Consider the following 15,621-nt stretch of genomic DNA (forward strand, 5'->3'; position numbering starts at 1 on the left):
TTCTAGAGTCTCTAATCATGTCTTTCATTGTGCTCACTATCTCTGTAGTTATCTGAGAAATTATTTCTGTTTTGAATTTTTCTAGAGCCTGATTGATCTGTTTTGTTACTTCCTGTGTTAAGAGTTCAGGGTGTCCTGGTGGTTGATTGTCAGACTTTTCCACTTGTTCCCCTAGAATTTGCCATTGGTGAACTGGAAGTCTGTATTTGTGTCATACTTACGTGTTTTCTCATTTTTATTTTTGTTGTTGGTACTGTCCTTGGTTTAATTCCTGGGTTAGTACCTTGATCTTCCTGATATAGGTGCTGTTTAGGTTTTGAGTCTTTCATGACTCACAGACACTCTCATTTTCATAATATCAGAAAGGACAATTCATTAAATCAGTCATAACCCTTTAGCTCAGTTGATATAATCAGCAAGCACAGTTTAAAAATTGACCATTTGTGGTCGTTTTTAATTTATCACCTTTAACCATGTCAATTAAATAAAAATTGAGGACCAGCCCAAAATATGTTTATAGTGAATAAACTCTTCAATACAGCAACTTTATCTTTCAGGATGGGGACTTAGAAGCAGTTAGGAGGAGAGGAAGAGATAGGTAGAAGAATAGGAGGTTTCAGGTGAAGCCAGGGTTTACAGGATGATCATGCAAACTTTAGGAAACTGTTGAAGACACAAGGGAAAGACAGAGTAGAAGAACAAAGACAAGAACTGAACAACTTAACAGTAATAGGGAAGCTAGAAATTGTACTCACTTTCCTTTGAAACCAATGATGATTGAGCAAAGGAAAAAGAAAAGAAAAGAAGAAATCCGAAGTAGGGTAGGAATAGGAACAAAAAGGGAGATGAATATCATGGGGGAGCAAGAGACTGAGTGAGGGGAAAAAAGGAAGAATTTGCAGAATGGGAAAATAAAAATTTAAAATAAGAGAAAGAAAAAGAAAAAAATTTGAAGAGCCTCTTTCCGGGTATATCTCTGCTGTCACAATAGATAATGTGGGCAGCAATGTGCAGGATTAAGTCAGTTAGTCTCAGCCAGCCGATGGCAGACCCCTGAGATTCTGGGTGAATTCTGGCTACAAGCCCCAAGCTGAGCTCCCTGATCTCCTGCAGGGTTGAACTCTGCAAGGTCCTACTGCAGGTTCCCACTGCCCTTCCCCTGAAGAGAGTGCAGATTCTGATGGAAGGTGGTGATCCCTCTGACTTACCAACTGTGGAGGTCTGCTGTGCCTTTACTGCAGTTATCCACTTCCATTCTGTCTTCTGGAGCTCAGTACAATGGCCTTTATGACCACCTGTATCTCTGCAGTGTGGATCCAGGTACCAGCCCAACCAGGAGGCTGGAGAGCAGGTGGGGGGAGGGGATAGGGATGCTGCGGAGGCCGGGCGGTCCTCACTGGTCTGCTCCACTGAAGGCCTGAAGGACTGGAGGTGGTGAGCTCCCTGTGTAGCTGTTGCCTCAGCATATTAGTAGCTAGGATTGCAGGTATACACCAGCATGCCTGGCTGGGATGTCAGATTTTAAAAGACAAATGTTTGTTTTTGTTGCATATGTCATTAAAGAAAACAATGCTATCCAATGTAGGGTCCATGCTTAAACATTGTAGAATAGGCATACAGAGATGAATAAAAAGAGGGAAAGAGAATACGAGAGGACAAGAAGGAAGGAAAATTAACCATCATTTTTCTACCCCAAGATAACAATAACAGCACTTTGTTTCTTTTTTTGTCTCAAAGAATTGTGTCTGTTTTTAAATAACTATAATCACACTGAATATGCAATTTTCTGATTTCTTTTTTACTAATATATCATACATTTTTCTGTGTTGCATACTTTTTTTTTTACTACAGATATACCTTACAGATATATCTTAGTTTCAGAAGTAGCATTGCTGGTTTTAGGTTTTTCCTTATTTTCCCCCCTTTCCTTTTTTTGGGGAATCGGGTCTTGTTCTGTAACCCAGCCAGCCATAAACTCATGATCCTCCTGCCTCAGCCTCTTTAGTCCTAGGAGTACAGGTGTGCACCATACATCTGGCTCTGGCTTTATGCTTTCAATAGCTTTTCAAAAGGGCTTAACCTTCTTCTATTAATAGCAGAATCTGAAACTGTATCCTGCCCTGTGCCCCTACCATGGATATGAACCATGTAAGAGTTTTAAATTTTCAGCCTGTGTAGTTGTACCTTTTGCATATCTAAGAAGGTTGACTCTTTTCCTTGTTTGTTACCTTGATGTGGTCTTTGGCCTGTTTGAATTATTTTTCTTTATACAGTATATCCTCCTGTATACCTGGGTGTGGTGCCCATTCCTGTAATCCCAGCACTCAGGAGGCTGGGGCAGGAGGATTGCATGAATTTGAGGGCAGGCAGGCTACATAGTGAGTTCAAGGCCAGCCTGAAGTACATGGCAAGACCTTGTCTCAAAATAAATAAATAAGTAAAATATATATCCCTCACATACTATATACAGAAAATACTTTGCTGTATATAATATTTATTTTTCAGTTCTGTATATTCTTAGAAATAATTTTTTTGAAGGGTTGGTTTGTGTTTTAGGGGGTGGTGCTTGATTTTTTTTTTTTTTTTTTTTTTTCTGGTTGGTTGTTGTTTGGTTTGGGGATTGAACTCGGGACCTTGCAGTCACGAGACAGGCAGCAGCACCCCTGAGCTAAATCCCTGGCCTTAGGTCTGTTTTCTTGAAACAGGGTCCTGCCTAGGCTGGGGTTAGCTTGCAGCGATCCTCCTCTGCCTCAAGCTCCCAAGTGCTAGGGTGACAGACGTGCGCCACCACACCTGGCCTTGGAAATAATATTTTTGATGAGTTGTTTGCAGCACTGAGCCTCCACACACAAGGAAACGTTTTAGATGCCTCCTCTGACAGGGAGCCTGCCCCGTGGTTAGAACCGTCTTCAGTGTTGCTCGATGATCCTCAGAGTCGTCATTTGTCTCGCCAGCCTAGCAGCACAAGGCTTTGAATCACAGCAGCTTTGTGTCTCCACTCTGTCCCTGGTCACAGTTGCTTAGTTTCCCGAGCAGGCAGCAACAATGTCTTGGTAATAAAAAGATCTTTCCAAGTGTTTTAGAGTTTAGTCAGCATCTAAACAGGTCCAGTGCCTCAGGGTGCCCAGTTCTTTGTTTACCCAGTATAGTTGTCAAGTTGAGGTAGCTGTCCGGGAGAACAGTGTCACACTCAAGTTCCAGCCTCTGTGAAGGCTCTTTTTTTTTTTTTTTTTTTGGTACCAGTACTGGATATTGAACTCAGGACCTTGCACTTGCAAGGCCAGCCCTATGTGATGGCTCCTTCTCTCCGTTGACCGATTAGCAGTATTGCGTGCTCGATGAACTTCCCATTGACAAGTTTCAGGAGGAGCCTCAGCTCTTGCTTTTCTCTCCCTCCCCAGTTCCCAGAGATGAACGAGGTCTGCCAGGAGGACGAAAGGAAAGGCACCATGCTGGTGTCCTTCGTCATCCAGAACCTGGGCCTCCTGACCGGCTTCACCATCATGCTGCTCCTTACCATGTACTCAGGGCAGATCCAGATTGGGTAGGGCCCTGTGGGCCACTGACATCACAGGGCAGGCCCTGGGCTGCTGTCGCTGTCTGAGAACTCAGCATCTGTGCAGCACACGTAAGAGGCAGCTCTGTAAAAACTGCCGTGGACCATCCGCCTGCATTCAGACGTCGGCTCTTTCAAGACGCTGTGTCCTAGAAAGCAGGCTGCCCAGTAGCCACTCTCTAGGTAGTGCCTCGCCCCTGTCCTTGCTCCCTCCCTCACGGTCACGCTGGAACCCGAATGTCACAGACAGGACAAGCCTCTCCCTTTGCTCTCTGGTTACTCTGATCTCTCTTGGAAGCAACACTGTGAGATTTGGCATCTTCAACCCTGCAGTGTAAAATTAGAGCCACGTCAGAGCCTGGGTAGAAACATCCCCAGGTGAATCCATCCTTGCAGGCCCCGAATCAAAATTGCATCCTGGACCTGAAGGTGCCCCTTTTGATTTGGTTCTCCTGCTCTTCCAAAGAAAGGACAGACCACAGGCAACCCTCCCACCTATCTGTGAGAATCTGTTCATTTTCTGTCAATGTTCTCAGAGAACTAAAACTCAAGCACGTGAATAGGGCAGAGAGGCAGGGGCCATCCTGAGTGGCAGGAAGTAGAACCAGTGACGTGGGACCTGTCAGGGTGCTCACTTGGTCCCACCAGGATGCTGGATGCTGCTCTTGTCCAACCCTGCTGTCCCCTGGCTCTCTGGCCAAGCCAGCGTAGGGGTCAGCTGCCCAGCCGCTGCCTCTTTCATGTTAACACTGACAGTGGGAGGGGTAGGAGCCCTGCAAGAAAAGAACTGGTTTTGCTATGGTTCCTACCTCCCCTTCCCAGCTCCCTTCTTCTAAGACACTTTTTAGCTGCCTCTCTAGAAGCACATTTCAAATGTTTATATGGCAGGCATGGGTGGTAATAAAAAGATCTTTCCAAGTGTTTTAGAGTTCAGTCAGCATCTAAACACGTTCAGTGCCTCAGGGTGCCCAGTAGTGCTAAGGCTGAGGCAGGCAGGTTGCTGTGAGGTTGAGGTCAGTCCGGGCTACATAGTGTGTTCAAGGGCAGCCTGAACTACATAGTGAGACCCTGTCTCAAAAAACAAAAACAATAACAAAAAATTGGTTGTATTAGAGGGGAGACTGCACAGATTCACTGCCCCAGTCAAGACTTCTGCTGCAGACTGGTGAGCTTACTTGTAGAGTAAGAGTGTGGTTGTTTATGTTTTACCATGGTGACAAGGGAAATCAGGCGTGGGTGCAGGCCAAGTTGAGGACCTGCTAATTACATAAACACAAGTGTGAATACCAGAGGGCTCTAGACTGAGGTCAGAAACTCACCACTTGGCCTTGGGGTGCTGCAGATGTCACTGCTGCAAGTGGGGTTTAGCATTGCTTTCTGATGACACGTCCTGGCTCGCCCGTTATGAATTGTTCTAATCCTCTCCAGAAAGCGGATGGTGTTCTTGTCCCTAACACCACAGGCCAGCTGCGGGTGCTGTGGAGCCCCTGCCTCAGAACTCTGGCTTCCAGGGGAGCTGATCTCCAGGTTCACTAGGTGAATTGATTTATTATTATCATATTGATAATGCGAGACTAGCCACTCTGGGGAGCCAGTCTCCCCAGAAGCCTTCTTAGTGGTGCCCACAGTCAGCCCGGGGGCCGTGTTTGTCTGCAGGACAGACAAGAGCACAGGTTTATCGCCAGTGCCTGAGCTTTTCTGTTCTCAGTGATTCTGAGCAGCATCTATTTTGTTTTTTCTTCTTGGGAAACAGACCTCAAACCAGGAATCCTCCTGAAAAGATCATGAGTAGGGGGACTGCTCGGTTTCCCTCTGATCTTGCTTAGACTTGAGTGGATTTAAGAGCAGGCTGAAGGAGGAGGAACTTCAGCCGTTGGGATTCTAGATCGAATGTCAGGACCAACTCCTGGTAGGGTTAGGGTCCAGTTTTACCAAAGAACCAACTCCTTGGACATTGGAATCTAACTTTATTTTAGCAACATCTGTTAGTACTGTTTTAAAATGCTTCTTTGTCTTTTCTGTTTTATAATTCTCAGATTGCTTTCAGGAGCTAGGAGAAAATGACACAATGTAAGACTCAGGTGGGTGTACTCAGTGATGGAGCACTTGCCTAGCCTGTGTAGGGCCCTGGCTTCCGTCTTCAGCCCTGCAAAAATACACACACACACACACACACACACACACACACACACACACACACACGCACACACACACATACACACAAGAGAGAGAGAAAGATTAAGACGCTGGAAGATTTTGTCTTATTTAACTCATTAATGTATTAAATTTTTAATCTTAGCATTCCCTATATAGATACTATCATTCCTTGAAAAATATTCTTTTCACTGGGCGTGATGGTGCACAACTATGAACCCAGCACTCTGGGAGGCTGAGACAGGAAGATCACACTTGTGAGCCCAGCCTGGGCAACTTAACAAGATCCTGTCTCAAAATAAAAATAAGTAAATAAAAGGGCTTGGGGTATAGCTTAGTGCGAAGGCTCTGGGTTCAATCCTCAGTACTACCAAAAAACAAAAAAACAAAAAAAATCCTTTTTCTGGGGTAAAATACTGACTTAGAGTTCATGAGCTTCTAAGATTAAGAGAGGAGCTTAGAAACCTCATCTTGAATACAATGAAAATCAGATGTGAATTAGTCCTCTTCAAAGGCAGGGGTGCAGGGTCAGCCCCCATTGGAGCTTAGGAGGGAGGGGTCCATCGCCATCAGCAAGACTAGCCTCAGTCAACAGTGTGGTGACTTCTTTTCAACGTTTCAGGTTGAATTTGTTGTTTAAGCATTTGCACATATTAGAAATCTACAGGGTAGTTAGTTCGGAGGGCTTTTCTCCCCTGATGAGCACCTTCAGCCTCTCTCTCCAGACAGACCAGCTCCTACTAGCTTCAGCAAGGACGTAAGTGTCACACACAGGAGCTGAAAGCCGGGGACAGGGTCCTGTGCTTCTCACCTTGCTCTCTGTCCTTGTCTCCAAGGGTGTTCCGTGTCTAGTTTCGACTGAGGGCCATTCTGCAATGGTCCTTCACCTTGGGCTTCGAAGAGACTTCTAAGCTAGGGGCGATGGTGCACACCTGTAATCCTGGCAGTCTGGCAGGCTGAGGCAGGAGGATTGCAAGTTCAAGCCCAGACTGGGTGACTTAGCAAGACTCTTGTCTTAAAACACGAAAGGGGCTGGGGATACAACTCAGTGATAGAGCACCCCTGGGTTTGATCCCCAGTACTACCAAAAAATATCTGTCTGGGTAGCCTATGATCTATTTTTAGTAAGTCCTTTTCCAAAGAGATGCTAGTATGCTGGAAATCGGCTTTATAAGAAAAAAAAATCTGATTTTTGCAAAAGAGAGGTTTGTTTTTATTCATATTTCCCTTTACAGTTCTGCAGTTCCATCACAGTATTATTTTAAATAACTCAGGTGTTATAAGAATTAGAAAAGAAAATAACTTATGTGGACTGTAAATGTTTTATTTGTAAGATTCTATAAATAAAGCTATATTCTGTAATTATTGAGAATCTGCTCTGATCCTTTTAGCAGTAACATTATGGTTGTAATGAAGATCATTTAACACAAGGTGGCGATGTTGTCTTGCTTTAAAAAGTGCTCTGCACCTGCTAAGCAGAAAGAATGAAAAGGCCTACTGAAATGCCTCCTTTCTGGGCTTGTGAGCTTTCTTGTCATGGGTGATGGCTTTGCTTGTTTTCCTGACCTGGTCCACCTTTATTTGGAAACATAAATTTCAGGGCGGGATTTAGCTCAGTGGCGGTGCCATGCCTGCCTTGCATGTGCAAAATCCTAAGTTCAATCTCCACTATTAAAAAAAAAAAAAAAAATACACACACACACACACACACACATAAACGCCACATAAGTTTCTAAGAGGTGAATTTGTGGCCCTTGTGGAATAGAAGTAAACAGGCTATTGAGACGATGAAAACCTTGACCTCAGCCTTTGTGTTGTAATACTCTTAACCCGCTAAGCCACTGAGGTGGGAGGTGAAACCCACTCAAATTTGAAAGGTATTGCACACTAGTTCCCTTCTGGGCCATTGCTTCTGTACACTACCATATGGTGACATTTAGATCTGATTTGAGCAGAATGCATTCTAAGACATAACAATGACTATGTAGACATGAGACTTTTGACTTATGGAAGAACAAAGTGCCCATGTATTTAGAGTTTTTACTCCTCAGAATCCGGTAGGAACTGCTAGCCTGGTGAACAATTAAAATTCAAATCCTCGTAGAAGTACACCAAGTACATTCCAGTCACAGTGCATGACAGATGACATTTTTATAGTGTAGGGGAGGCCAGTAGGTTGGGAAAGAGCTTAAGGTTCTCTCGACCTTCAGCTAAGTAGGTTGAGAGCTGCTGGCCAAAGACATTTTCATTCCAACATCATAGCCTCTCTTGTCAGATGTTTATTCAGGGTTTATTGTAAATGAAGGGAGGAAGGGAATTAACAGATTGTCCTTTCCCCATGACAGCAATCTTTGACCCTGGCAGCAGGTGGGATTCCAAACTGGTAGCATCAATTATAGTTAAGGAATAACCCAGAAGTGTTCAAACCCTGGCAATCATAAGCCAAGAAGCAGGTCTTTTTCCACTAAGATCTGGATATTTTGTTTTCTGTATCTGTGGTTTACTTATAGATCTTTCAAAAAAAAATTTTTCCAGGCAGGGGTGTGCATGCCTGTAATCCCAGCAGAAAGATCACAAGTTCAAGGCTAGCCCGGGCAATTTAGCAAAGCCCCATCTCAGAAAAAGGCTGGAGAGGAGGGCTGGAGGCCTTGCTCAGGGCAGTGGCCTAGTATGTCTGAGGCTATAGAGTTGATCCCAGTACCACAAAAAAGACAACACAGTCTAACATTTTAAATGCGTCAACCTCTAAGAATGACATGACACCCAAGCCAGGTAATTAGAGAATCCTGAGAGCATGATGCCAACCTTCTGGGTTTTAAGAAAAACAGTTCACTGAAAAAAGGGAATGCTGGTTCTGCTGAAATAAAGAAGGCCTTTAATTAGAGATGCAAGGAATGAGGAGAGAAGAGATCTTTGTGATCCCGAGGATCTTCCCATAGTGAGAGATTGTTTCAACTGCCCTGTTCCCTATAACTTCTCAAGGTTAACAAACAGCACTTTTGAAGCTGTTTGCAGGTGTCCTGTGGGCCTGGCCTTTGGAAAGAGATGGCGCCACTCACACAGCTCATACTAACGTAATGCCAGATAATGCAGGGGCGTTCACGGCTTCTTTCTTGAAAGTGAGCGAGCAGGAGAGTTGGGAGTGAGATTTGCCTTTCCCAGAAAAGCTGATTTTTGAAAAAAAATGAGATACTGATTTTTCCACATAGATATTTTAACTACATGTTCTAACTGGAAAGGCAAGAAAACTCTAAACAGATTCCCAGCATCTTCATTTGGCTTTAAGGTATATTCATTCCTACAAATCTATTTCTGTAATTGCTTGTATGCTCTACTTAGCCAAGCAGGAAGTGATTTTGCTTTCCTTCATTGGTATATTAACATTTAATTTAAAAACAGTCTTAAAAAAACCCAGGCTGACAAGTATGGGTAGACTGTCTTGACCTAGATATTGGTGGTAGGTTTTTACTGAAAAATTCAACTTGGGGCTGGTTGTATAGCTCAGAGGTCTCTCACTTGCTCAGCACCCCCCCACACACCCAAAATCTAGCAGATGCTTATAACCTACCTTAAATAAGAAAAGTGTTTGTTTGTTGATTGTTGAACAAATCAAGATAGGCAAAGACCAAAGCAGACCTTCCCAGAGTTCCGGATTCTTCCATGTCTTCAGCAGAAAAAGCTCAGAATTCTGAGTTCAAAAGAATGCATTTAGGGTCAGCATGGTAGTGCACATCTGTAATCCCAGTGCTTGGGAGGCTGAGGATTGATTACCATGAGTTTGAGGCCAGCCTGGGCTACATAGGGAGACCCTTACCGATCATCTGTATGATCTCTAATAATGTGTTTAACCCGTCTACACCACCACATCTTGATATATGAAGTAGGAATTATAAGTTTTACACTATCTATGTGTAATAAGAACTAAATTGTGGAAAAAGTGCTTTAGCATCAGTTAGAACTTTGTACCAGTAGTAACTGACATTTTTTGTTGTTTGGATTCTTCTGAGAATCTGAAAACATATTTCCCACGCCCCAGAGCACATGACCATATACTCCGAAACCTTCATTTCATCTACTGGTGGGAGCGGGATAGAGAGAGGAGAAAGTGATCTCTTGAAAATGCTGTACCTCAAGTCAACATTCCCCAGTCTGGATAAGAACAAGATGATACTCGTTCATCCAGCAAAATGATGGGTTCTCATTTGGTGCCAGGCACAGGGTGGCGTGGCAAGGGATGAGAAGGGTAGACAAAGGCCTCCTGTTATGGAGCCAAAGAGCACACAAACAAATGCCGCAGAACAGTCCCCATAGGGCAAGGAGGGAGAGGACTGGTGTTGCTTAGTGCGGGGGTCCAGGAATGGCTGAGCAGACAGTATTCGATTTGAGCCTCAGCTCTACAAAGATCTAGAGGAATGTTCAAGCCCAGGGGCCAGCACATACAAGAGCTCCGGGACAGATATAAGGTCGGTGAGTTTGAGGTCAGTGTATAAATCAGTGAGCTCAGGATAAATAAGCCCAGACTGTCCCGTGTGCCGGGGGCTGGGCTCAGAGCTCAGGAGAGTCACATGTCTGGAAATGGAGAATTTTAAGCAGCTTTATGCTTTTGTGCCTTTAGAAGGACCTGTTATATGGAAAACAGACAGTAGGGGGAGCAAGTTGATAGCATACCATACAGTGTAGGAAGGGAAGGGGTCCTTGATTCTATTTTTGGCCTAGGCATCTTGGTGAAAAAAATTATTTTCCAACACAGGTGTGGGGGTGCACGCCTGTAATCCCAGCACTTGGGAGGCTGAAGCAGGAGGACCGCTGCAAGTTCAAGGCCAGACTGGACAACAAAGGGAGACCCTGTCTCAAAAAACAAACTATTCTGGACAGTATTATATTATCTCATGACTGCTACCATTTCCTCCTGCTTTGTCATGATGTACACAAGGCAGCGGCAGCAGCCCAAGCCATCATGCTGTGCTTCATGCAGTTTGATCCTGGATGACCCAGGATCACACACCCCTGCAGGGTATGTACTCCACCCCAAAAGATGGCCAAATATCAACCTGTGATAAGCATTACCAGTCAGCAGGACTCTCATTGGTGGTGTTTTTTTTTACTTTGTCTAACAAGCATATAAAAGGATTCTTCACTTGAAATCACTTAGGGTGTTGCTTTGGGCCATGTTTTTGTTTACTTGTTTTTGCCATGCTGGGGACTGAACCCAAAGCCTCACACAATCTTTTTACCACCAACTCCAGTTCTAGGGCCATCCTTTTCTAATTACAATACATAAATATTCTTCACTGAACTTGATAATTATTTTACATCAAGGTGGAGGGATATCCATGCCAAGGTAATTTCACCAAGACTAAAGCTAGGCATGGTCATGTACACCTGCAATCTCAGCACTCAGGAGGCTGAGGCAGGAGGATCACCATGAGTTTGAGGCCCATTTGGATTACATAGTGAGTTCCAGGCCAGCCTGAACTACATACTGGAACCTTATCTCAAAAACAATAGAAAAGAAACTTAACTGTACTTGTAGAAAACATGAATACAATATATGATGTCCATACAATATGTTACTAATATATATGTGTCAGGCATAGTGGTACACACCAGTAATCCCAGCAGTCTGGGAGGCTGAGGCAGGAAGACTCCAAGCCCAGCCCAGGCAATTTAGCAAGTCCCTGTCTCAAAATAAAAAGTAAAGGACTGAGGATATAGCTCAGTGTAAAGATCCTAAATCTAATCCCCAGTACTGTTTTAAAAAAAGTTTATGTAGTACTTTTTATATAAAATTGGATAGTACACACTACAAAATACCTTTTGCTCTGTGCAGCTATTTTAGAAATCTTTCTCCTGCCCCTCCACCTTGCACCCCTACCCTGAGGACAGAGTCCAAGGCCTTTATACTGAGCTGCAACCCAGCACGACCCCGCCCCTTTTAAGTCAAGAACTTATTACTAAAAGGTATAATAGATATGTGAAATAGGAAGAAAAGGTGCAAAGGGGAAGGGAAGGTGGGAGGGGTAGGGGAAAAGAAAGGGGAATGGAATTAACATGAGAAAAAGAAAAATTGGAAACAAAGTCTTTGTAGGTAGGGGGGGTGGAGGGGTTGAAGGGAGGGCAGGGGAATGGGGAAAAAATAAGAGCCAAGATGGATTATATAAAGGTGCAAATTTCCAATGATAAATGTCATTATATTGTGTACCTTAAATGTACCAATAAAATTAAATTTTTAAAAATAAAAAAACTTAGCCGGGTGTGGTGGTGTAATCCCAGCACTCAGGAGGCTGAGACAGGAGGATTGCTGTGAGTTCAAGGCCAGCCTGGGCTACATAGTGAGCTGCAGGTCAGAGTCAACTACATAGTGAGACCCTGTCTCAAAAAACCAAACAAACAAAAAAACTTACTTTATTTATTTTAAAATAAACATTGAGGATTCACTATTACCCACCACCCTACAAAACTTCTGAATGTGGAATGTTCAACAGCCTATCCGTTTTAGTAGGTTACAAAACCAGCAAAAACTCCAGTTGTCTAAAGATGAATACTTTTGATTTTTTTTTTTAAAGTAGCTGAGCACCTACTGGACAATTCCCTTAGCCAAAGACTAAAAGTAAAATTTTAATTTCTGCACAGAAAATACCATTAACTTAGTAGCCTTTGGTGAACAGATGGGATTAATTCTCCATAAAGTCAAAGTGGAATGGGGCAAGAAGCAGCGTTCAGTTCCTAGACACACAGAACTAGTGCTCAAACGGCTGGCACAAATTCCCACTTAGTACACATGGCTAAGTCACTACTAAACCGCCCATCTCCAAACTTGAGACGCTCCCTGTGCATCTATGGGAAGAAATCACCACTTGGAACATAAATGCCTCATGAGAAAAGGCGAATTCAGTTAGGGGTAAATTATGATACTACAGACAGAGCTGTGGGAGACGACCCTGACCTTTGTGACACTAGCCATGCACAGGGTGACTCACATAAGCTGCTAGCTGTTGAACATGTGTTTCAAGATACAACTTTTATACACGTTTTATTTGTTTTGTGAATGCCGCCAGAACTGAAGCTACTGCTGACTGTTGTTTCCTTAAAAATGGGGAGATCAATCTAAAACAGACACTGGTGCTTTTCAAAAGCTAGCAATTTGAAAGGGTGGTAGCAGCAGGCATATGATATCTTTTTTTTTTTTTTTAAAGCACTTTCAAGCTGCAGGAAAAATGTGACCCAGAGTATTATGATTATCCACCAGAGACCTCCATCAATATCTGTACCAATTTAGGTGACAGTACAGCAAGATCTAAGGATTAGAGATGACAGTGTCCAGGTTGTAAAGAATGACAAGCAGTACACATCCTTATAAAAGACCTTGTCTCAAAGAAACTGGTAAGAAGTGTCCGAAAGGTATCTAAATACTTCACATTAAGTTCAGAAGTAGCCTGTCCACATTATTTTCCATTATGTTGCATATTTTTCAAAAAGGGCCCATCAAAGCCTAATTCTCATTTTGGCTTTGTCTTACACAGTTATCAGCTGTTAAAAAGCAATTTCCATGTGTTTTTAATCACAGTCTTTTGGCCAGAAGAACAGTACTTATGTCAAAGCTGATGGGTAGCCTTGGGTGTGTGACTAAGGACCCATGCACAATATGGTACGCTTTTAATCGTTTAGTCTCCAATTTAATTGGAAGAGCCATGAAATGCAGTTGTTTTGCAAGCCGTACTCCACTCCTTCCATCTTCCTCTTAAGGAAAATATTTGTTATGTCAATTACCATTGAAGAACTCTAGAAGCCCTTTATTTTTTGTTTTGAAACAGGGTCTACCTAAGTTGCCAAGGCTGGGTTCAAACTCCTAGTCCTCCTGTCTCAGCCTCCCAGAGTGCTGGGATAACAGGAACAGACAACTATGCCCACTGTAGAAATCCTTATTTTACTTTGGTTTAAAAATAGTCTGCATTTAACCCAGAAGCTTAATATTTAATGGCTTCATATAAATAGAAACCGAGCCAGGTTACTTTTATGCAACAGTGAAAACAAGATTCCCTCGACTTTTGTTAAATTAAAAACGTTTATTATTTCTCAGAGGAGCTAGCTGGTCATTAATCAAGATTTATTAAGTGCTTGGGGAGTTTCACAGGGAACACACCAACTCTCTCTCACAGCCCTGTGTGATGGAAACCAGATCTGAAACAATTAGTGGAAAAACCAGTTAAACATGAATGTTGGTAATTTCAATTATTTATGTCAATTCTGACCAACACAGGAAATTTGCTTTGTTTTGCTGTGGTACTGGGGATTGAATTCAGGGGCTTTGTGCTGACCTAGTTCCTTGGCCCTTTTTTATTTCGTTTCATTTTGAAACAGAGCCCCACTGAATTGCCTCAGGCTGGGCTCAAACTTGTGATCCCTCCTACCTCCGCCTCCCCAAGTGGTGGCATTATAGGTGTGTACCACCATGCCCAGCTCATTTTCTATTTTTATTATTTTAATTTTAATTTTTGTGGTGCTGGGTATCGAGCCTAGGGCTTTGCATATGCTAGGCAAGTGCCTTACTACAGAGCTGCACTCTCAGGCTCCTTTTATTACTCTGTACTCAAGAAGTTCTCACCTGAGTTCACTGAGTTGGCTCTTTCTTTCTTTCTTTTTTGAGGCAGGGTCCCGCTATGCAGTTAGGGCTGGTCTTGAACTCACTATGTGGCCCAAGCTGGTCTCGAACTCCTGGTGAGCCTTCTGCCTCAGTCTCCAGTGGGCTGGGATTACAGGTGTGCATCAACACGCCCAGTTTTTATTTCTTGGAGTTGCTGGGCATCAAACCCAGGGCCTCATGAATGCAAGCCAAGTACTCTCTCTCTTTTTTTTTTTTGTACTGGAGATCGAACTCAGGACCCTGTGCTTGGGAAGCAGGCGCGGTGCCAGCCCCAGTGGGTAGATTTGACTCTGAGAAACACACACTTGAAGGGAGGAGGTGTCTACTAGCATCTAGGAGGGCTAGGACTACCACATTTACCCAAGAAGATTAACATCTTCATTTCATTTTGATATATTTCTTTTATGTATTTCATGTAACCTCTCATATTTCTGGGTACAGGGATTGAAAGCAGGGACAGCTGAACCATATACCCATAGCCCTTTTTATTGTTTCATTTTAAGATGCTTAGGCTGGCTTTGAAATAGGGATCCTCCTATGCCAACCTCCCAAGCAGTTGGGGTTATGGGCCTGCACCACTACACCAGGCCTCATGTAACCCCCCTTTTCATAATGGCGAAATCTTCTCTTTTCCTCTTCTTCTCTTTTCTTGTTATGTAGTTCTGGCCTTGAAGTCACTTTGTAGACCAGGCTGGCCTTGAACTGTCACAATCCTCCTGCCTCAGCCTCCCTTTTGCTGGGATTACAAGCATGCACCACCATGCCTGATTTTTTTTCTTTTCTAGCTCGCCCAGCCTCACTCTGTCTGGATCACGGTCCATCCCCGGTCCCCAAACTCAGGTTGCTCGGGGCTCAAGTCTTTGTGGGGCTCAGCGCAGCGCCAGGAGCCTCTCCACACCTCTTGCCAGCCTGGCCTTACCTGCTTGTCTCTCTCTCCTCATTTCCCCTCCCCTGGCCGCACTGCACCTGCCCAGTTTTCATAGTCATCTCAGGCTCCGGGCAAGCACCCCTGCCCACCACAGGGCCTGATCACGTGAGGGAAGCACTGCCGTTGCCGGGCTGCGGAGGACCCTGGGGAGCCCTGTCCTGCTTCCCTGCCGCCCCTGCAGTCCAGGCTATCGGAAGCTGTCTCGCTAAGCAACCTGGACCTCCACCCTTGCCCTACTATATGCGAATTATATCTCAGTAAGCTTGATTTTCTTTTTAGGTTTTTCATAAATTTTAGTATAAATGGAGTGAATTGTGCACTGCTCATCTGCATGCACAT

The 15,621-nt window shown here is 43.8% G+C and overlaps 1 protein-coding gene and 1 non-coding gene across 4 annotated transcripts in view; one reads left to right on the plus strand and one right to left on the minus strand.

The window, feature by feature from the left end:
* Slc39a14 (solute carrier family 39 member 14) overlaps positions 1–5,737 on the plus strand; it is a 46,942-nt gene extending 41,205 nt beyond the window's left edge. For all 3 annotated transcript variants that reach the window (XM_010624219.1, XM_010624227.2, XM_010624237.3), the window contains one exon: positions 3,402–5,737. In XM_010624219.1, coding sequence (XP_010622521.1) covers positions 3,402–3,548 — 147 coding nt within the window. In that variant the 3' untranslated portion in view covers positions 3,549–5,737. The remainder of the gene's footprint in view (positions 1–3,401) is intronic.
* Positions 5,738–15,298: 9,561 nt separating this feature from the next.
* On the minus strand, positions 15,299–15,431 carry LOC117286828. The gene has a single exon (XR_004517927.1).
* Positions 15,432–15,621: the final 190 nt, after the last annotated feature.

Source organism: Fukomys damarensis, unplaced genomic scaffold (assembly GCF_012274545.1).
Source record: "Fukomys damarensis isolate Sample0158 unplaced genomic scaffold, DMR_v1.0_HiC HiC_scaffold_18, whole genome shotgun sequence".
In the NCBI taxonomy this organism is placed as follows: Eukaryota; Metazoa; Chordata; class Mammalia; order Rodentia; family Bathyergidae; genus Fukomys; species Fukomys damarensis.